Source organism: Chrysemys picta, chromosome 2, assembly GCF_011386835.1.
Source record: "Chrysemys picta bellii isolate R12L10 chromosome 2, ASM1138683v2, whole genome shotgun sequence".
In the NCBI taxonomy this organism is placed as follows: Eukaryota; Metazoa; Chordata; order Testudines; family Emydidae; genus Chrysemys; species Chrysemys picta.
The window spans coordinates 10,597,499-10,620,944 of NC_088792.1; the positions used below are offsets into that span (position 1 = coordinate 10,597,499).

Consider the following 23,446-nt stretch of genomic DNA (forward strand, 5'->3'; position numbering starts at 1 on the left):
AAGAATATTTAGCTCAGCATTTAAAGTGAGATCATTTCAGCAAAGATCTGTTAAAGGTCTTTCACAAAGAATATACACCTTTTACATATCTTGATTTGGTGTCAGACCACTTCCTTGCTTCAAACCTTTTCAAAATATTTGTTCCTCACGCAGCTATTATGTAAATTCACTATACAGATGTAGGAATCCTTTCCTATATTGGTTAGGAAGAGAAAAGACAACTTGTAGTCTTTTAGAGAAAAAAACAACCACCACACAGATGGATATAGAACTTGAAGTATACTTTTAATTTCTTTAAGTTCCCCTATTAAGTACTAGAGGAATTTTTCAAATGTAAAGAAATCCGTGTTTGCATATATGTACAAAAATTCCATTGACATTTTTAACCACCACCTGCTTCTGAATAACAAATTTGCAGTAAGTAAACAGAACATTATAAAAACGCTCAATAGTGCATTTTCTATTAGGACAATTCGACGTAATACAGAGTCCTAAATACAGCGTGAATCCCTTTATAAAGCTGACAATTGCTGATGTGAACCATAAAAATAGAACATTCTAGCAGTATGCTTTGGACTGGTATAATTATTAGTTGACAGTATTTCTATTGCACCCAGTTTTTCTAGCTTTAAAAGTCAACCCAAGCCTGAAACACAACAAAGTTATAGCCTGGGAACACACTTTGTTTTACCCCATGTGATACGGCAGTGTTGAAGATTTTGGATGCCTTATTTCATGTTTAGTACTCAAAATAGTAAAACTTTAATATGGATTAATCCCTTGCAAACCAGGTGAAATATTCACTTACTTTTACATTTAAAATTATGGATCTGCACCAAATAACATTGTAGTTCTTTTGAGTTAGCAAGGACATATTCATTCATGATTCTGACTAGCAGGTTGCAACTTTATTAGAAAAATTTCTGTAAACCTGCATGACCTGCTAGAACACAACTATTTATAGCTTCAGTTGAATGTATATTTCAAGAACTTACAAAATATGGATTTAAAAGATTATGGGTGTGCTTTTTCTTTTAAAGCTACCACAAGAGTTAGAAGGGTTTAATCCTAACTTTTGGAATTAAGAACCTGATTTGGACCTATGTTTGAAAGCTGGATATTCATATCTCAATTAGTTCAGTTCTAGGTATCCCAAGACCTTGCAAACTAATTGCCCCCTCTTATCTATGCACAGAGGATAAGTGGAGTATGACATTACATTTTCAACCTTCTTTTTGAATTTCCTTTGCATGTTTCAGTTGAGCACCTAAAGACTAATTTTTAAGTAATTTAATGCTATCAAAAATTATTGAATTAACTAAGAAAAAAATTGACAACTTTTTACACTTCAAAGCTCCTGATACAAAAAAAAAAAATAATTTTCACTGTTGCAAAACATTTGAGAAAAGTAAACAAACAATCTCAAAATATTACAGAAAGTTAGTAAAGCAAGCTATTATAGTACATTGCAGTACTCATTAGCACCGCTGAAGCTATATTAGTCAGCTTTTCCATTATAAACCCAGATTTCAGGAGTTTATTACTGCCATTTAAATAAAAAAATCATTTCTTAGTATACAAATGCTTAAACAATGAAAAATGTATTTATTTACAAGTAATTTTAAATCAGTTGAACCAGAGTTTTGCAAAAAATTATTCAACCCAACTTTTGCAAACCATGTGTCCATAATGTGGACTCGCTTTTGGTATTAAACTTCCAAAGTACTGTGGATACTTTTTATTAAGCATATCACTTTTATAGCAATGCCATATTACAGATTAATAAATAGTCCAATAACTGCACAATGACATCTCCCTAAGAAAGAAGGGATACATCCTAACTTAGAAGATAATGTTTTACCTACAAACATTTTGGAATGGGCCATTATGATTTATTCTGTCAAAACTACTTTTCATGTCTATTTTCATGGACTTATAATGTGACTCAAAGATTTATAATGTTCAACTTCAAAGACAAACTGATGTGTTCCACGCACAGCGGCATGAATTGAAATAGGACTGCCTAGAAGCAATTTTTTTTCTGGGGTCTTGAACATTGGGCTAATTATCACAAAGAAAATCACTTAAAAACATTAAAGTTCTTAGACAACAAATCGGATATTAACAATCAACTCTGATTCATCATCCTTTTCTTTGCACATTGTGCCTAATTATTACAATCTGCATGGTATACAATATCTCACCCTTTTCCTCATACCTCTGCAATATCAAGGTACAAAGGGGTTGAGTGTTAAGACAGTGTGGCAGTCTGTTTTCATCACCTTGCTACTGTTAATCAGATCTATGTTTATAAGAAGTATGTACAAGACACCACTGAACTGATGGCCAGTATTTAAAAATAAGCATTTTAATAAAATATACAGATGGCAGCCTTTACAAATATTTTTCTTCAAAGTTTTATAGTTATCAGCATTTATTTCAAAATAATAGGCTGAGAGCCCTCCGGTATTTATATGGACACTTTGAGACAGTACAGATTGCTGCACCCAGAAAAGGAATACCAGCAAATGTACATAAATGTAATTTCATGGCTTGGAAAATGTGATTTGATCAAATAAAGTTAATCTTCATAGTTTGTTACAGTAGCATTTGGCATAAGGGAAAAAACCCAAAACCTTAGCTGAGTTGTGCTCAAAATGTCCATTTGTCAATGCAGCCAGTCAAATGAACCCACTGCTAATAAGCAAGTTTCACCTCACTCAGTAAACATCCTTCACTTTCACTTGTGACACTGACAGAACAAAGGTATTACAACATTTACATAGAATTACTAAATACAATCTACATTGCTGAGGAGACATTTTCAGCTAGATCTGCTGCTTTCACTGGGGCTTCGGTTGTTAGAATAACTGCGATCACTTTCACTGTCAGAACCATAAGACCTACAATTTAAAAAAAAAAGAAGATTAAAACTCCTTACAAATCAGATTTCTATCTTTTTGTTTCAAGTTCAAAACTGGGTTAATCCAAATTTTAGGAAAGGAGTGTAGGTGAAAGGAAAAAAATCTGTGGAAACTTCTACAGGAACACAATATATATCCATTTTGAAGCACTTGGAGGAGAGGAAGGTGATCAGGAACAGTCAACATGGATTCACCAAGGGCAAGTCATGGCTGACCAACCTGATTGCCTTCTATGATGAAGTAACTGGCTCTGTGGATATGGGGAAAGCGGTGGATGTGATACATCTTGACTTAAGCAAAGCTTTTAATATGGTCTCCCACAGTATTCTTGCCAGCAAGTTAAAAAAGTATGGATTGGATGAATGAAGTATAAAGTGGACAGAAACCTGGCTAGATCGTCGGGCTCAACAGGTAGTGATCAACAGCTCGATGTTTAGTTGGCAGCCAGTATCAAGCGGAGTGCCCCAGGGGTCGGTCCTGGGGCTGGTTTTGTTTAACATCTTCATTAATGATCTGGATGATGGGATGGATTGCACCCTCAGCAAGTTTGCTGATGACACTAAGCTGGGAGGAGAGGTAGATATGCTGGAGGGCAGGGATTAAGACAGAAGGATCCCATGCACTGTTACAGGCTGGGGACTGATAGGCTAAGCGGCAGTTCTGCAGAAAAGGACCTCGGGATAATAGTGGACGAGAAGCTGGATGAGAGTCAACAGTGTGCCCTTGTTGCCAAGAAGGCTAATGGCTAATTGGGCTGCATTAGTAGGAGCACTGCCAGTAGATCGAGGGAAGTGATTATTCCCCTCTATTCGCACTCATGAGGCCACATCTGGAGTACTGCATCCAGTTTTGAGACCCCACTACAGAAAGGATGTGGACAAATTGGAGAAAGTCCAGCAGAGGGCAACAAAAATGATTAGGGAGCTGGGACACATGACTTATGAGGAGAGGCTGAGGGAACTGGGTTTATTTAATCTGCAGAAAACAAGAGTGAGTGGGGATTTGATAGCAGCCTTCAACTATCTGAAGGGGGTTCCAAAGAAGATGGAACTAGGCTGTTCTCAGTGGTGGCAGATGACAGAACAAGGAGCAATGGTCTCAAGTTGCAGTGGGGGAGGTCTAGGTTGAATATTAGGAAAAACTATTTCACTAGGAGGGTGGTGAAGCACTGCAATGGGTTATCTAGGGAGGTGGTGGAATCTCCATCCTGAGAGGTTTTTAAGGCCCAGCTTGACAAAGCCCTGGCTGGGATGATTTAGTTGGGGATTGGTCCTGCTTTGAGCAGGGGGTTGGACTAGATGACCTCCTGAGGTCTCTTCCAACCCTAATATTCTATGGTTCTATGATTCCATTGAAAATGTGATCATTTTAATAGAGCTTCATCATTTCAAAGCCTATTTGTTACATCCAAAATGTTGCTAAATTTCCAGAGTTTGCAGTGAGGTCAACAGGGCATTTGCCATTAACTTCAGTGTGGCCAGGATATCACCCACAGTAACTAAATTTTGGAAGCAGAACCAAAAAATATATTTTGTTTTGCTTGAGTTCAGTGAGCTAGCACAGGCTGAATAGGCAGTGTCTTTTTGAATGGATCCTTAGAGCTGTTTTACTTATGTTTTCTCCAAGGGCCTAATCCTGCAAAACCCTTAGAAGGGGTTTGCAAGACTGGGCCCCCTGAAATGATAAAGCTAGATTTTGGAAATATCAGCATATCAAAATGAGCATAGGCACTTCCTGGATGTATAAACCAGAAGTGTTGAATACTTGGCCAATGGCCAGGATGCAGCTCGCTTGATGTTCTTTTTTGGTCCTTTTGGTTGTGAAGAAAACCTTCCAAATGCAAATAAGTGTACCCTGATCCAATGTTGTCTTCCTGATGTTTGCAGGCAGCCTGAAACAATTATTCAGAGGGGTCTACTTTCCACCCTCCATTATCCTCATGAGGATGTCAACATTAATGCATAATGAAACTTAACTTTATGGGCATGTCTACACAGTGTGGTAATGCACACCAGTGTGGGGGTGTCAATTCTAGTGTTGTGCACTAACTGACTGACATAGACCCTGTTGGTGCGCACTAAAAGTTCTCTAGTGCACAGTAGGAAATGGAGTGCACACCAGCAGGGTCTACACAGGCCAGTTAGCATGCAACACATTGGTGAATGTTAGAATTCACACCTCACTGATGTGTGTTACTGCACGGTGTAGACAAGCCCTATGTCACCAGTGGATGGGATGGGAAGGGGTGGGAGTGATTTCCACAGGCTAGAAATGGAATTGTTACAAGGAGAGAAATATAGAGGAAACAAGAAAATTGGGGAATGAAAAAGAAAGGAGAATGGAGAAGGAAGAAAAAAAGGGCAGAAACAGTGATGTTGCTAAACACTGGCACATTTTTCCACCAAGTGATGCTGGTTGAGAGAACAACTAAAACTTAACTTAACTTACTCCCAAAAGATCATATTCCACCCTTGATCTTTGTGCAAGACTCCCACAGACATCTGAAGGAATTCCATTGTGGACTGAGGGTGATATATAGTCCCAAATTTATACCCTGGACCACACTGTACAGACAGCAATACCAGCAATGCACTAGGCTTGTAGACAACGATTCTTTTTTAAAAACGTGCTAGGAACGTCACCTTTAACAGCAATTGGACTGTGAAGAATGGAGCCAAAGTCTATAGAAGTGTAAATGTAATTACACTTAGAGTTACTTTAATTGTAGCTGTAATTACATTGTAGGAAGCATCATTCTGATTGTCATTCCTGTTAGCATAGTTATTTTTCATCTCCCTTTCACCAGTTTTTTGTATTAGACATTGAGGTCTAGCTAAAAAGGATCTACCATCCAGTAGAATCTGGACACTCAGGGTAGTTTTCAGTCCTTTATACCCATGGCATTTAAGCACAAGCATGGTCAAATTTAAATTCAGCAATTACTATTCCTGATTTAGCCAATGGGAACTAAATGACAGATTTTTAAAAAATGTGTATATGCATGTGTAGAGATGAACATATGCACACGTACACACAATGGATTACATAGAATAGTACGATGATGCGTCTCTCCTCTCAAATCCCTCTGCCCTCCTCTTTCCTTTGGAATTTTTGAAGTACGGATTGCGTGTGTTTGTGTTAACTCTTTATATTTCTGGTTCTTAATTTACCATTAAACAAATTTGCTAGTAACAGTACATTTTATACTTGAAAAAAAGACTGCATCTATTGAAATGTTGTTCCTTATAAACTTCCAGTAAAGCACCTAAGGAAATTAATTGTGTACAGTTAAGTTTTTGAAATTGTGGCACTGAAAAATTACATACCTGGATCGTCTGTCATAACTTCGAGATCTGCGGTAGCTGTCACTCCTCGGACTTCTACTTCGACTACGACTTCTGCTATAGTAACTATCATAAGTATATGACCTATTATAACAGGGAAAAAAATCATTGAAGATTTTGGAAAGTTCTTTTCTAAAATGATAAAAATTAGAATTTTGGATGTTTCTTGTAAAGACATTTATATAAGGAAAGATTTTTGTTGCTATATTCCTATTACTTGAAGGATTTGGCAAATAAGCCAAAATAATTGTAAATGTAAGAAAATGTTTATCAGGAAAAGTATAAAGTTTCTTCACAAAGCAGCGGTTTACCCAAATAAGTGGTTTACTTTTGAAAATAACAATATATTTTTAAATAAAATAAAAAAAATTACAAATTTGTCAACAAATTTTGCACAAAATATCAAGAATATCAAGCCTTGACTTCCCTCCTTGACCATACTCTTGTAAAATAAACAGCAGAAAAATTTGGGGGGATTTAAAACGGAGGACAAAGAGTAGAAAGCAGCAGTAAAGGGCACCAATCAATTCAATTCTCTTCAGGGCCTAATACCATGCCCATGACTGATATCTGGATACTCTGATTGTTTTAAAAGAGGAAAAGAGCAATCTGATTTAATTTCAGAAAGGTAAGTTTGCAATATTTTGGCTTACTATAAAGCTGTATGTACTTTGAACAATATCACTGTCTTAATGTATTTGCTCATTATAAAAATTACTTTGTTCCCAGTGTTCGTGTAGTATCATAATCCATACCTGGATCGACTGTGATGATCATATGAACTGCTTCTGGATCGACTTCTACTATAGGTTCGACTGTGACACAATCAAAGAAATACATTTTAATCATTAAATTTGGACCAAGGACTGGATTAGAAAAAAATTCTAAGTGACTTTCTTGATATTCCTTGTCCACACTGCATGACATTTAACATAATTATTCTTCGAAAATAAGCAGTTGCAAAAGTCTGTTTCTATTCTTAAAAAGTATACATATTTCAGAGTAGATTGCTTCCAGGATGCACTTGCATAGCTACAACTCAACATCAAAAAAACTAATTTAACTTACTAGGATGTGTCTGATTTGTAACACATACTCAGGGTATTCTTATCTCAATCATAGAAACTTACCTATGATTAAGGTTAAGATTTTGTCATGGGAATTTTTCAAAGTCACGGACAGGTCATGGGCAATAAACAAAAATTCACAGAACCCCGTGACCTGTCGGTGGGTGGGGGACAGACAGTCCAAGCCCCACTGCAGGGGGTGGAGGGGAGGGGCTGAGAGCCGCTTCAGCCCTGAGACTCTAGAAGGGGGGCAAAGAGCTGAAAGCCACTCCAGCCATGCTACTCCAGACCCTGGGGGCGAGGGGGATGGAGGGCCCTGAGAAATGCTCCAGCTGAAGCCGAAGAAGTCACTGACATCCATTAAAGTCACAGAATCCATGACTTCTGTGACCACCCTGACAAAATCGTATCCTTACCTATGACTCTTATAACTGTGGTAAGATCTACTTCGACTTCTTGACCGATCTCTACTGTACCATCCTCTGCTTCGGCTTCTTGTATAGCTTCTTGATCTATAATTGATAAACAACTTTGAAAAGCATATACAGTGACTCCTCATTTAACGTTGTCTCACTTAACGTTGTTTCAATGTTACGTCCCTGCTCAATTATCATAGAATCATAGAATATCAGAGTTGGAAGGGACCTCAAGAGGTCATCTAGTCCAACCCCCTGCTCAAAGCAGGACCAATTCCCAGCTAAATCATCCCAGCCAGGGCTTTGTCAAGCCGGGCCTTAAAAACCTCCAAGGAAGGAGACTCCACCACCTCCCTAGGTAATGCATTCCAGTGTTTCACCACCCTCCTAGTGAAATAGTTAGGCAACATGCTCATTTAAAGTTGTGCAATGCTCCCTTATAACGTCGTTTGGCTGCCTGCTTGTAAGATTCTGTGGAAGAGCAGCGACTTTACAAGGGAGCATTGCACAAGTTCCGCTTCTCCGCCTCCTCCTCCCAGTGCTTCCCCAGCTGTTTGGCGGCTCTTAGGACTTTCTGGGAGGGAGAGGCAGGAGTGGGGAAGCCCCGTGTCTCCACTCCTCCCTCTCCCCCCCCGAAAATCCTAAGCGCTGCCAAACAACTGTTTAGCGGCTTTGGGGGGGGGGGGGGAGGGGGAGGATGTGGCGTACTCCGGAGAGGATGTGGAGCAGGGGAAGAGGTGGGCCCGGAGTGGAGCAGGGATGGGAAGAGGTGGGTCTGGAGCATTCCCAGCAAAATCCGAACCTGTTCTCTGGGGAAGCTGCTGCTGCAGCTGCAAAGGTGCTTCCTAGCGTCCTTGCCTGCAGCGGGCTGTGCCTGTGTGGGGTAAGCCAGGGGGACCTTCCCAACCACAACACAGTACAGCACAATACTGTACAGTATACAGTAGAATTCCTTTTGTCTGCCCCCCCCCCCCCCCCCCAATTTCCTTGGAACCTAACCCCTCGCATTTACATTAAATCTTATGGGACAACTGGATTCGTTTAACATTGTTTCACTTAAAGTTGCATTTTTCAGGAACATAACTACAATGTTAAGTGAGGAGTTACTATACTGAAATATAATTAAAATGAACAGTGACGGAAACAGAATTAACACTTCAAGATAAACTTGAAAAGTAAAGTGCTTTATTGCAAACTAGTTAGTGAAGAGAGATATTGCTAGTTTCTAGTTAGCACATTACTGCTGGAAAATGAGAGATCTTGTCAACACAGAACTTGCACTTCTATTTCAAATTCATTTGCTTACTGTTTAAGTAAAACTGTAGATTACTAAAACAGAGATTACATAACAAATTACTAACCTATATGAGTAAGTGGAACTTCGTGATCGACTTCTTGAGTGACTGTAGGATAGAGATCTTGTTCTATGCCTGGATTTAGATTCAGATTTACTTCGTGACCTACTTAGACTCCTGGATTGGCTGTTGTCATCTCTACTTGGAGGAGACTGTTCATCACTTGAACTCTCCTGGTTCCTTGGTCTCCGATTTAACCGTGCTGTCTTTCTAACTTCATCAAACAGAGATCCTGGCCTGACTTTATTTTTACTTTTTATTTCTATTCTTAAACCTTGTGGCTTAGAATCAGGTGCTGAAGTACTGTTTGTAACTTCTGCAGTACTACTAGTAGTAGCAGATTGTAGATTACCTACACCTTGTAAAGGTTTCCATTTATTATCTATCATACTGCTTTGTACATTTTCAGTTATTTCAGTTTTCAAAGTGTTTTCCACAGTAGCGACCATGGTGACGGAGCTACTGTCTTGTATTTCTATTTTTTTGACTTCTTTAACATTGATCAATTGTTTAATACGGGTTCCTTGTTTGGCTGTGTCTGGTCCAGGGTTCTCATTCTGTAAATCTTTGTTTGCATTAATATTTAAAGTCTGAGATTTAGCACTCAGGATGACAGGAGACAAAATGTCCACAACCACCTTCCCAGGAGAGTTACGATCTGGAGTACAAATCTCCATGTTATCATCTGTCTGCATAACATCCTCTGATCCATTTTGTTTACTTTCTTCAATATGTTTAACACCTTTCTTTGAAGTAGCCACATTTATTTCTGGATTTAATGTACTGGCTGAATAGCTGTGCTCACTGTTGTCTTTACTAAAGTGACTATGCTCTGGTGATGTATTGCACGTAGTGTTCCTACTTGAGAGGTTCTCATCTTCACAAGACTTTTCACCATTTCCCGTTTTATCTTTGCACATTTTGTTGTTTTCATAAGCTTGTTGGTTTTTATCTTTACTGTCCCTGGTAAGTTGCTTTTGTTTTTTATCATCTCTGGTAACAGGCTTTTCATTCATGTCCTCATCTTCCTCCTCCCCAAACTCCAGTGGAGGCTGCCAGTGAAAAAGCTCTTTTTGTTTCTGAACCTTATGCTTCTTCTCTTTTTTCTCCTTTGATTTCTCTTTGGCTTTTTTGGAATGTGATTTTTTGAGGTTCTTTTTGGACCCATGTTTGTGTTTTTTTGACTTTCCTTTAATATTTGCCAAACTGGAGTGGGAATTCTCAGATGCAGAAGAGGAGGACTGTTGCTTGCTTGTTTTCCAAGTATGATCAGAAGAATCCAGAAAACCTTCTGAAGAATTTGATTTAGTTTTCACCCTGCTTTTGGTAAGACTGAGCTCTGTATCAGATCCTGATGTGGCCTCACCTTCCTCTTTACTGGATGAGGGCCTAGAATCTTCTCTACCGTTTCTAGTCTCTCCTCTTTCTGAATTTGATTCTGAGTCCCATTTACTGCCTGAATAAGTCTTTCTTTTTGTCTTTGCACCACTTCTATGCTGTTCAGAAGTTTTCTCCCTCAAAGATTTCTTTTTTGAATGGTCACTGTCCCATTCAGACTTGGATTTCTCCTCACTTCTGTCAGCAGTCAAATTGTTTTTATTCTCTTTCTGGTTGTCTCCTTCTGGTTGAGAATGTCCTTCTTTCTCCTGGACTGGCTGTATTTTAACAGAATCCTCACTATCTGTAGAAAAGTCTAAAGATGATCTTCTCTCACTCTCTTTTCGTCCTTGAGAAGACTCATCACAGGTTTTACTCTTCCTGACAACTGTGCTACTATCAGAGCTACTCTCTTGCCTTTTCTTCAATGATTGGAAATTTTGCTCACTGGATTCAGATTTCCTTTTGCTTCCATGTCTATCGTCATCACTAAGAGAGTAATAAGATGATGACCCGCTATAACCTGACTGATCACTGCGGTATCTATTTGGTGATTGAGATCTGCCAGTTGACCGAGATCTTGATCTTGAACTAGATGGACTCCTTGATCTTGTATAAGATCTAGAGTAGGATCTGCTTCGAGAAGACCTGCTCCTTGATCTTAGCCAACTATCTGAACTTCTCTCACTATGAGACCTTGAATAACCACTTCGATCACTATCTGAACTCTTTTGTCGCTTACGGGAGGAGGAGGAGGAAGTATTAACCTCTTTAATATTTGTTAAATTGTAGTTACTTTGGGTAGGCATTAAATGGGTTGTTTTAGCTTTCATTTCCTGAATTCGCTCATAGGATGGTTTCCAGGGCTTTTGTCCAGGTTTCCACCTGGAAGGTGGAGGACTGTCACTTAACGATATAACCGGAATATTTTCAGCTACAACAGGTTGTACTACAACAACTTTATCACTCTGTGGTATTGCTGCTCTTACAGGTTCAGTCTTATTTGGCTTATTTTCATTCAATTCTGCTTTAGTATTTCGTGGTGAATTTGAAACTGTCCTGTGATGCCTGGAGTTAGTGCTAGATCTTGATCTGCTTCGAGAATGAGACAATTTAGAGGCTGTTCTTGATCTAGAACTCCTTCTGGAATAAGACCTTGATCTAGATCTAGATCTGGATCTACACCTGGACCTGTAATATGATCGAGAATCTCTGCTTGATAGAGTTGATGAACTCTGGTCATCTTTGTCAGATTTAGACCAGTCTCTTCTGGATGAGTGTCTAGAAGATAATGAGGAAGAAGGAGACTTCCTCTCACGATCCCGAGATGACTTTGTCCTCCTGATAGAAGAACGAGAGGATTCTACCTCTGATGAGGGTGAGGTTCTCTTTTTTTTAGTTTGTTTATGTTTCTTGAAATGCTTTTGCTTTTTGGCTTTCTTTTTGTGTTTTGTCTTCTTTTTCTCTTTTCGGTGCTTTTTGTGGTGGCTGGTATACCTCAGAGTACTGAGATCAGAATAGCCATTATGTGACCAAGATCTTGATCGCTGGGACAAACTTCTTTCATCCCATCTGCTTGAACATGGGTCACTCAACCTTAAAAAAAAAAAAAAAAGTACACATTAAAGGAAATTCCTTAAAATTAGTTTGCTTATTTTCTACATCCAATATAGAATACCAATACAATTGGTTCTCCAGAGAGCTGAATGAAACTAGATACAGGAAAATGCTATATTTGGTCATATATAAGGCCTTCTGTCACAAGGGTACATATACATCTTAAAAAAAGCCTATTATACTATAACAAAAAATTCCCTTTCAGATGTGAAATGGCTTTAATTAATTATGAAGTTATTAGACAGCTAATTCTCATCTGGGAGATAATAGCTATCAATATCAGTTAAAATTATTAGTTTTACAGCATGCAGATAAGCTAAATGATGTTATTGGCTTATATACTGCACAATCTCACCATCCAAAACAACAACAACAACAACAACTGGTAGCTTACCAGTACAGTAACGGTTGTTCTTTGAAATGTATTGTATCCATATACACTGCAGGTGTTTGTGCACCCAGTACACTCGAGTCAGACTTTTGTGAGAAGTACCACCAGATGGAGCATGTGCGCTGCTTTCCTCGTGCTCTGAGGTGAGGGCATAAAGCAGGTATGGCTACTGCCTCCCTCTCTATTCCGTCGCATTGTTGTATATAATGTCCAAAGTAGCAGAGAAAGTGGGAGGGTCCTGGAATGTATACGTGCACAACACATCTCAAAGAACAACTTTTTTCTCTTTTGTGTGATTGTGCACATATAAATTCCACTACTGGTGAAGCATAAGCAGTTCCCTTACAGGTGGAGGGACTTCAGATCATCTGAATAGATTGTAACACTGACTTGCCAACGTTGGCATTGTCACGAGACGCTTGAGAGATGGTGTAATGAGCGCAAAAAGTATGTACAGACAATCACATTACTGCCTTGCAGCCATCAGCAAATGCAACATTGGTCATAAATGTCGATGAAGTGGACATGGAGTGAAGTTACTCTTGGTGGAGGAGAGACTTCAGCAAGATTGCAGTAGAGCTTAATGCAGTCAAAAATCCAATGAGCAATTCACTGAATGACCCTTAACTTGCTCAGCATAAGCTACGAAAAGCTTGGGAGAACTCTAGTGAAGTCCAAGTAGAACACCAAAACTCTATGAACATCCAATGTATGAAGTGTTTTCTCAGCTTTAGAGGAAAGGTTTCAGGAAAAACACCGGCAAATTAATAGATTGACTCAGATGGAAAGCTGACACTACCTTAGGGTGTGATCTAAAGGAAACTGTCTTAATGGAAGTCCATGAAAGGAGGATCAACAAGAAAATTGTGATGTTCTGCAACCCTCTTAGCAGATGTGACTGCCACCAGAAAGGCCACTTTCATACACAGTAATGGTAATGAGGTTGTAGCCAGAGCCTCAAAAAGGGGTGTGTGTGGCAAGTCTATTGAATTTGGAGAGGACTAGACTGAGATCTCATATAGGTACAGGATCAGACATAGGAGAGTAAACATTGAGTAGATCTTTCAAAAAATCAGGAAACGAGAGGGTGAGAGAAAATGGAAAACCCATCTACTGGTGGATGTAGCGCAGAAATAGAAGCAGGTGAACTCTCACAGAACTAACTGAAAGTCTGACCATTTTGGGGCAACAGATACTCCAGTACATATGTAGCCTCTGTGTGAAGGGGCGATAAATGTTAAGATTGTGCCCAAATCAAAAACCTCTTCCACTTTCCTGCATATGTGGCTCTAGTGGGTTCCTTTTTGCTGTTCAAAGATGGTCTGAAGCTCTCGAGAGCACAATTTCTCATGAGAATTCAACCAGAAATCATCATGAGATCGAGAGATTGGAGGTTTGGATGTAGAGACTTACCTTGGTTCTGAGACAACAGATCCTCAACCAGAGGCAAAGTTAACGGAGGTCGAACAGAGAGCTGATGAAGGACTGTGAACCAATACTATCTTGGACGTGCCGGTGCATCAAGATTGAAGTTACTTTTCAGTTTTCTGAATACTCTTGGAATGAGAGGCATTGAAGGGAATGCACATAGAAGACAACTGGACGTGGAAAAAACAGAATCTGTGATGGAATCTGGGTTGCAGCCCATCCTGGAGCAAAATCCCGTGCACTTGTTGTTCAGGTTGGTTCCAAACAAATGTGTTAATGGTGAAAAATCTGGAGGAGAACGTCCTTCCTGATTGACCACTTGTGTTGGTCTATGAAAACCCTGCTGAAGGAACCTGCAAGTGTGTTTCTTAATCCTGGATGGTGAAAGTCCTCCAGGGAAACATGATGAATGCATAAATTCCATAGGATTGCTTCCTGGCACAGTTGGGACGATCTTGCATCTCCCTGCTTCTTCAGATAAAATATGGCAGTGGTGCTGTATGTAAGAACTTGTACCGCCAGGAAAGCAGAGGATGAAGCCTGAGCCCGCGTGGAGTGGGCGGTAAGGTGCGTGGATGGGGCACCAGCCAAGTCATAGCACGCATGGATGCAAGATGTGATCCAGGACGAGATGCGCTGGGAGGAGACTGGAAGGCCCTTCATCCGGTCTGCCACAGCAACAGTTTTCCTGAAGGGTTTCGTTCGCTCGATGTAGAAGGCCAGGGCCCTGCGAATGTCTAGGGAGTGCAGCTGTTGCTCCCGTAGAGAGGTGTGCGGCCTCAGGTAGAAGACAAGGAGGAATATGTCCTGGTTGACATGGAAAGCAGAAGCCACCTTAGGGAGGAAGGCTGGGTGGGGTCGCAGCTGTACCTTGTCCTTGTGGAACACCGTATACGGTGGTTCCAATGTGAGTGCCCTGAGCTCAGACATGTGCCTTGCCAAGGTGATAGCTACGAGGAAGGCTGTCTTCCGGGAAAGGTACAGGGGCAAGCAGGTGGCCATCGGCTCGAACGGGGCACCCATGAGTCTGGATAGGACCAGGTTAAGATCCCACATAGGGACCGGTTGTCAAATTCGTGGGAACAGGAGCTCCAACCCCTTGAGAAATCTGCTGACCGTGGAATTGGAGAAGACCGAGCACCCATTTTTGCCTGGGTGGAAAGCCTCTAGAGAGGCTAATACCCCTGGCGGGATGGTAACCACTGTGCTCAAGCTGTCCTGACCGGGGCGGTATACTGTTGATAGCCAGGCTTTTTTTGGATGGTGCACCCTGATGGAAGATATTGCCAAGTCCTGCTGCTTTAAGGACAGGAGGTAGTCCAAGATGATAGGTACTGACGCCAATAGGGGGGATCGTATGATTCCGGGCACACCAGCAGGAAAACCGCTTCCACTTGGCTAAGTATGTGGACCTGGTAGAGGACTCCTGCTTCCCAAAAGGATCTGCTGGACCAAGTGAGAACAGCACAGCTCAGACTGATTTAGCCATGCAGCATCCACGCTGTGAGGTGGAGAGATTGCAGGTTGGGATGACAGAGTCGACCGTGATCTTGAGTGATCAGGTCTGGCCACAGTAGGAGTGGAATCGGGGTGTCCACCGACAGCTCTAGGAGAGTGGTATACAGGGCTGTCTGGGCAATGCTGGGGCGACCAGAATCAGATGGGCTCTGTCCCTGAGCAGCTTGATTAGGACCCTGTGGACTAGCGGGAATGGAGGCAAGGCGTAGCACAGGTGATCCTTCCACTGAATTAGGAAGGCGTCCGACAGGGAACCCGGAGAGCGCCCTTGGAGAGAGCAGAACACCTGGCATTTCCGATTCTTGCGAGAGGCGAATAGGTCTATCAGGGGAAAGCCCCACTTCAGGAAGACAGAGTGGATGACGTCTGGGCAAACGGACCACTTGTGAGCCTGGAATGATCTGCTGAGGTGGACCGCTAAGGTGTTCTGGACCCATGGGAGAAACGACGCCACCAGATGGATCGAGTGGGCTATGCAGAATTCCCACAGACGAGTGGCCTCCTGACAGAGGGGAGATGACCGGGCTTCCCCTTGCTTATTGATGTAAAACATGGCCATAGTGTTGTCTGTGAGGACTGCAACACAATGGCCTTGAATGCGCTCTTGGAATGCTAGACACGCCAGGCGCACTGCTCTGAGTTCCCGTATGCTGATGTGCAGGGATAACTCTCCTGCCAACCATAGCCCCTGCGTACGGAGGTTCCCGAGGTGGTCTCCCCATCCCAGGGATGACGCATCCGTGACTAGGGACACGGAGGGCTGCGGGACATGAAATGACACCCCTTCGCACACTGATTTGGGGTCCAGCCACCAGCCTAGAGAGGCTAATACCCCTGGCGGGATGGTAACCACTGTGCTCAAGCTGTCCTGACCGGGGCGGTATACGGTTGATAGCCAGGCTTGGAGTGGACGTAGTTGCAGCCTGGCGTGCCTGGTCAGAAACGTGCAAGAGGCCATGTGTCCCAGGAGGCATAGGCATGTTTTCATGGTTGAGGTTGGGAAGCTTTGCAGGCTGTGGACGATGTTCACCAGGGATTGGAAGCGTGCTTCCGGCAGAATTGCCCGGGCCAGGCCTGAGTCTAATACTGTTCCTATGAATTCTATCCTCTAGGTTGGTGCCAGAGTGGATTTCGCGACATTGAGCCGGAGGCCCAGCCGATTGAACATGTTCATGGTGAGCTGAACATGAGACTGCACCTGATCCCTGGAGCGACCCCGAATAAGCCAGTCGTCGAGATATGGGAACACTTGGACCCGTTGTCGACGAAGGGAGGCCGCCATCACAGCCATGCATTTGGTAAACACCCTGGGGGCCGTGGATAGGCCGAAAGGACAGTGAATTGAAAGTGCTGTTGATTGACCATAAAACGAAGGAAGCGTTTGTGCGCTGGGTAGATCGCAATGTGGAAGTACGCGTCCTTCATGTCGAGGGCGGCGTACCAGTCTCCAGGATCTAGGGAAGGAATAATGGTCCCTAGTGAGACCATGCGGAACTTCAACTTTACCATAAATTTGTTGAGTCCACGTAAATCCAAGATGGGCCAAAGCCCACCCTTGGCCTTGGGGATTAGGAACTAGCAGGAATAAAAGCCCTTGCCCCTTGACTCTCCCGGAACCTCCTCTATTGCTCCCAAAGCCAGGAGTGATTGGACCTCCTATAGAAGGAGGTGCTCGTGAGAAGGGTCCCTGAAGAGGGACAGGGAAGGGGGGGGGGGAGAAAGCAAATTGGAGGGAGTATCCTCTTTCCACCGTGCGTAGGACCCAACGGTCTGATGTTATGTAGGACCACGCATGGAGGAAATGGGAGAGACTATTTTGGAAAGGCGGGGAGGGATCCTGAAGACTGGTGCTCCGTCCTTGGGCGCACCTTCAAAAGTTCTGCTTAGGCCCTGCCGATGGCTTGGGAGGGCCCTGGGCTTGGCTGGCTTGGTATCCAGTTTGTTTCCTTTTACCACCTCGGCCGCGTCTTCTAAAGAAGTCCTATCTCGGCCGAGGAGGAGGGTACGACCTCCGAGACTGTGGTCTGAAGGGCCTTCTCTGCATTACTGGGGTATGCATTCCCAGAGAGCGCATGATAATTCTCGAGTCCTTCAGACTCTGCTGCCTTGAGCCTGTCTTCTCGGAGAATAGGCCCTGGCCATCAAAGGATAGGTTCTGGAGGGTCTGCTGTAACTCTGGTGGTAAGCCAGAGACCTGCAACCATGAGATACGGCACATGGCTACGCCCGAGGCCAGGGTCCTAGCTGCTGAGTCTGCCGCATCCAGAGAGGCTTGTAGGGAGGTTCTGGCCACCTTTTTGCCCTCCTCTACTATAGCCCCAAATTCCTCTCTGGACTCCTGTCCATTGTCTTGCCAGATTGTCTTGGCATTGGCCTGTATGGTTCGTATGACGGGGAGGGCAACTCCGGACGGTGCCTCTGCGGACAGAATGTCCACCACAGGGTCCTCTACCTCCACCACCTCCTCTACCTGGAGGTTCATATTGCACGCCACTCTGTGGAGTAGTTCCTGGTGAGCACGGAGGTCCATAGGAGGAGGGCCCGAAACCGTAGTCCCTGCCACTGCCTCATCGGGCGAGGACGAGGAAGATACCCCTGAGACTAAGGGATCCTGCGCGAGGTCCTCTTGAGGAGGATCTTATTGCTCAAGATCTATCAGGCTAGGAGCGTGGTCCTGCATTGGCGCTGGAGCAGTCGCCTCCAAGCCTCCCGGGGGTGGGGGGTGGGAAGGGAGACACAGTGACCTCCGGTACTCGGGGCTCCAAAGGGGCAGAATGGGAAGCTCCCGAAGGAGCCCCCTGGGCCTGATGGTATGCCCAGGGGGTCCAAAAGGACCACTGTGGGGGTTCGTGGCCCGGGTCCTGGCCTTCTTCTAGCCACTGGCCTGTACCACCCTCTCCCTGGTCCTGGGCGTGGTAGCCACCTTGTGAGTGTGACGACGCAGAGGCGGAGCGAGATGGCCAAGGCGGTGCTGTACGTGCCAGTGCCGAGTACCCCGGTGCTGTACCGTGCCATGGTGCCGGGAACCAGTGCCGTAAGGCAGAACGGTACCGAGACGTCGATCGGTGCCTGCAGTCGTATCGGTACCGGGAGCCTGATATGGATCTCAATGGCGACCTCCGGTAAGATTAGCGTCAGGATCGGCTCCGGGTCTAGTGCTGCTCTGACCGGTACCGGGAGTCCAATCGGTACCGGCCGTAGCGCAACTCGGATCTCCGTGAGCCGGAGCGGCATCGCAAGTACGACCGGCGCCGAGAACTAGAACGGTGCCGGGACTTTGAGCAACGCCGTGATGGATGCCGGGAAAAAGCTCGGGACCGGGACCAGTGTCGTCCTTCTTCACTTGGCGACAGTGGTCAGATGAGGGACGGCTTTCCCTTCGACAGCACCGTCCGTGCCGGAGGTGCTGCCGGTTGCAGAGGAGTCGGCTCTGTGAGCACGATCAAGTCCCATGCCGTTGAAAAGGGCTCCGGTGTGGAGGATAGTCTCAGCTTGACCACAGTGTGCCCCTGGGAGCTTATGTGCACGGGACTCGACGGCCCTTGCGGTGCTGGAGTCGACGGTGCAGGAGCCGATATTTGTCCTACGCGCTCTGGCAATGGACATGGCTCCAACTGCCGTGCGGGAAATGTCAGCGTCTGTCGCACCGACAAATCAGAAGTGGCCGGCACCTGCTTGGGCTGCTTCTTCTTCTGGCTCGGAGATAGAGACCTGTGCCATGGTGGTGGAGGTGCCGGGGAGATCTGGCACCGCGAGTCTTTGTTAAAGTCTGAACGTGGTGACGGACCAGGCGGTGTTGCAGGGGCACTCCGCACCGAGGACGACCGTGCCGAGTCTCGGCACGTGGAGGAAGGGACCGGGCTAAGTGCCGCCTCCATAAGGAGCTGCTTCAGTCTAAAGTCCCACTCCTTCCTGGTCCTCGGCTTGAAGACTTTGCAAATGCGGCACTTGTCTGCTTGGTGGGATTCCCCCAGACACCTTAGGCAAGAGTCATGGGGGTCTCCCGTTGGCATCGGCCTTTGGCAAGCTAAGCAGGGTTTGAAGCCTGGAGACCCAGGCCTGGGCCTGGGTATCGGGATAGGGGAGAAGACCCCCTTACCCCCCACTGATTAAACTAACTCTAACTATACTAAGTAATTCACAACTATTAACAACTATAACCAACTATTAACAACTAATCAGAAACTATTAACAGGTACTAAAGCGAATGCTAGGGAGGGTGGAGATCAGCTAAGCTGTGGTCCACAGTTCCAATGATCGTCACAGGCGGTAAGAAGAAACTGAGGGGGTGCTGGGTCGGCTGGGGAATATATCCGGCGCCATAAAGGCGCCGCTCCAGGGGGCGCCTCAGATGACCCACTGAGGGTTGCTAGAGTAAAAATCTTCCGATGATTGTACATGCGGCGTGTGCACACCTAATTGGAATAGATATGAGCAAGCACTCGAAGAAGAACCATCAGATACATAAATGCAGAAAACTGGACTATACATATACTCTGATGATATAACAAAATTCATACCACAGTTACCAAGTCATTAGAATTTCTTGATAGAGCTGCTTCTGTTGAAACATTTATAACTGTATAAGGACTGTTTACAAGATTGATACATTTCATTTTCACTGTGCTTCCAAGAGAGACCGTGGCACAGTAACAATACGGAAAGGTTATGGAACAAGTCTTTTCTATTTTTATTATTCTGAACGTGAAGACAAGTAACATATATAACCCGTTTAAAATTTGTAGTAAAGATCTTACTTATCTCCTTTACTCCACTTCTCCCCACTGGGTGGTCTGTACGTTCTTAACCTCTGCATCTCCTCTTTCCAATGAGGAGGGGTTTCACTGCTCTCATCATCATCAGATTCAGAACAGGATCGTGATCGAGGTGGTGTGTGGTATCGCTGGAAGAGTACAAAAGCAGGCTTAAACAAAAAGAGCAAAAAGGAAACGAAGTACCCAATAGGAGAGAACTGAGGCAAAAGTATCATTCAGCTGGTCTCAATAACACAAGCAGAGTCAGGAGTCTCATCCATAAATTCATAGATTTTAAGGCCACAAGAGACCATAGTGATCATTTAGGCCTCGTCTACACTACTGCGGTAAGTCAACCTACATTGTGCTACTCCAGTTACATGAATAAAGTAGCTGGAGTCAACGTAGCCTAGGTCAACTTACTGCAGTGTCTACATTGTGCTGCATCGACGGGAGATGCTCGACCCTTAACCTACCTTAATCTTCTTGTTCTGGTGGAGTACTGGAATTGACCGGAGAGCACTCTGTGGTCGATTTAGTGGGTCTAGACCCCCGCTGCATCATCGCAGCAGCGTAGACATGGCCTTAGTCTCACCTCCTCAATAACAAAGGACAAACAACCTCACCCAGTAATCTCTGCATCAAGCCCATAGAGAACAATTTCTTACCCTACAGTAAGTGTAGTTCAAGGTATGTTGCGCACCAAAAGTAGAACCCATGTGGACATGTGTCTCACGTGCATGAGATCTGTTCGCAGTATTGGTCAGCAGTATTCACTTTAGGGCCCCCATCTGACGGCATAATGGATTAAGCGAATCCAACTGTCTCAGTTCCTTTGCCAAAACAGAACCCCAGAGCAGTAGGATTCCATAAGAGCAGAGAAGGAGGGAAGGTTGCAGAATCCATGCAGACAACACATCTCGAAGAACCACAGTTACTGCAGGATAACAAACCTTTCTTCTTTGAGTCTACATGTATTTCACTAACAAAGCAGTTGTCTGTTTGCTTGGAGGAGAGTGGTAAAAGTCCTATTTAAATTTGACTGCAGTACATCGCTTCCAAAATGAGCATCCAATCTGGAAGCCTCTATTAAGGAATAGTGTCTTGTAAATATGCGGACCAAGCTCCATGTAGCTATTCTACAAATTACAGATGTAGGGCCATTTGTCAGATAGCCTGAGCTCTAGTGCAATGAGCTCCAATATGGCTAGCTAGATTGAATCTGACTAACTCATAACATGTCCTTATACAACTGGAGAACTCCTTAGATAACATGAATGTATATAGATTGCTCCTTAACTCTATCAGCAAAGGCCACAAATAGTCTGGGCGGTGCTCCTGAACGATTTTATCTTGTCAATGTAAAGAGACAGTGCCCTTTCTGTGTGAAGTTTAGCTTCTCCCACGGTTAAGTGAGACTTGGGAAAGAAAACTGGGAGGTGAATGGAGTGGTTTATTTGGAACTCTGAGACAATCTTGAGCAGAGGTCTAAGAGTAACCCCGTCCTTATGAAATACTGTATGAGGACCTGAATCTTCCCTACCCTGCAAAATGATGAAATGGTTACTAAAAAGGCATCTCCAGTGAGAGGTGGCATAGGGAACAGATTGCTATGGGTTCAAAGGGAGAACCCATCAGCTCTGCTAATACTAAGGTCCCTTGATAGAGGGAACTCCAGAGCTGGGGAAAAAAGTGCATTGCCCCAGATAGGAGAATGCTGCTGATAAATGGACCCTTATGGACCTGAGAAAAGCCCAGATTGTTTCAGGGCTAATAAACAGTCCAACCACTGCTGAAATTGTTCATGACAATGGAAGAAGCTGGTGCTGAGATGCCCAGATACAAAGCTAAATGGAAGAGGTTTTCTATGGGCTTGTCTATACTTACGCGCTGGTTCGGCGGCAGGCAATCGAACTTCTGGGTTCGATTTATCGCGTCTTGTCTGGACGCGATAAATCGAACTCAGAAGTGCTCCCCGTCGACTCCGGTAATCCTGCTCGCCGCGAGGAGTACGCGGAGTCGACGGGGGAGCCTGCCTGCCGGGTCTGGACCGCGGTAAGTTCGAACTAAGGTACGTCGACTTCAGCTACGTTATTCACGTAGCTGAAGTTGCGTACCTTAGTTCGGTTTGGGGGTTTAGTGTAGACCAAGCCTAAGTCTCTCTGGTTGAAGGTTTCCTGCTTTGGAGCAGAATCTTCCAAACCTCAACTGAACAGCTTCTTTTGGTGTGTGTCATGCAGCCAGGATCCAGGCTGGCAGATGTAATGAAACTGGGTCTAAGAGGCTATTGCTCTGCAAAACTGTATCAGGTAGGGTCAGCAGGATGGGGGTGGGGGGTGCTGTGTTAAAGGATTCCTCAGATCTGAATACAAGAACTGCCTGGCCCATGCTGGGGCTATCATAATCTGAGTTTTGCCTCAGTTTCCTTAGAACTCTCAGTATCATGGGGATCAGGGGAAAGGCATACATCAGTCTCAGTGTACAGGGGATGAGGAATGCATCTATCAGGGAGCCTGGGCTTGAACCCCTTCAGGAGCAAAATGTCTGACACTTCTTGTTCCTGGTCTCGGGCAAATAGGTTTATTTCTAGGAATCCATACTTGTGAACAATGTTCTGCAAGATGAAGTCTGACATAATACCCCAGTTGTCTGAGGATGCCTGCTGAATTGATCTGCCAAGGTGTTCTGAAGGTTGAGAAGGTGGAGAGCCATCAGTTTGATCGGAGTCAGAATGCACCAACTACAGAGCCAAATGGTCTCCTGACAGAGCAGACACAATCTTTCTCCCTCTTGTCTGGTGAAATAATGCATAGCTATGGTGTTGTCTGTCAGCACTAGTGTTGTGGAGCTCCGGAGTAGAGAATGGAATATTCTGCATGTGAAATGGACAGCTTTGAGCTTTAAGATATTTAAATGGAAGCAAGCTTCCAGAGAGGACAATAGGTCCTGATTTTTAAGGTGACCTAGATGAGCTGCCCATCTCTGAGTGATGGAGTTTGCCATCAGCATCGTGGTAGACAGAAGTGTAGATAAGATACTCTATGGCATACCTGAAGAGAGTCTTTTTCCACCAGCTTAACGAAGAGAGGCCTTCTTGAGGGACTGTAATCATTATGTTCATTCAGTGTCTCTTGGGTAGATATAATGTGGATAGAACATATGTGAAGTCTGGCAATTGCTTCACATGGGTACATGAGACTGCATGTCCCAGAAGCCTGAGGCATGTTTCCACTGATATTCTGGGTGATCCTGAAG

At 44.2% G+C, this 23,446-nt stretch overlaps 1 protein-coding gene across 13 annotated transcripts in view; it reads right to left on the reverse strand.

The window, feature by feature from the left end:
• Nucleotides 1-262: 262 nt before the first annotated feature.
• NKTR (natural killer cell triggering receptor) overlaps nucleotides 263-23,446 on the reverse strand; it is a 74,788-nt gene continuing 51,604 nt past the window's right edge. For all 13 annotated transcript variants that reach the window (XM_065582622.1, XM_065582621.1, XM_065582619.1 and 10 more), the window contains 6 exons: nucleotides 20,195-20,340; nucleotides 9,113-12,079; nucleotides 7,752-7,847; nucleotides 7,024-7,083; nucleotides 6,251-6,352; nucleotides 263-2,903 (listed from right to left, as the gene is read on the reverse strand). In XM_065582622.1, the coding sequence (XP_065438694.1) occupies nucleotides 2,825-2,903; nucleotides 6,251-6,352; nucleotides 7,024-7,083; nucleotides 7,752-7,847; nucleotides 9,113-12,079; nucleotides 20,195-20,340 (3,450 nt within the window). In that variant the 3' untranslated portion in view covers nucleotides 263-2,824. The remainder of the gene's footprint in view (nucleotides 2,904-6,250; nucleotides 6,353-7,023; nucleotides 7,084-7,751; nucleotides 7,848-9,112; nucleotides 12,080-20,194; nucleotides 20,341-23,446) is intronic.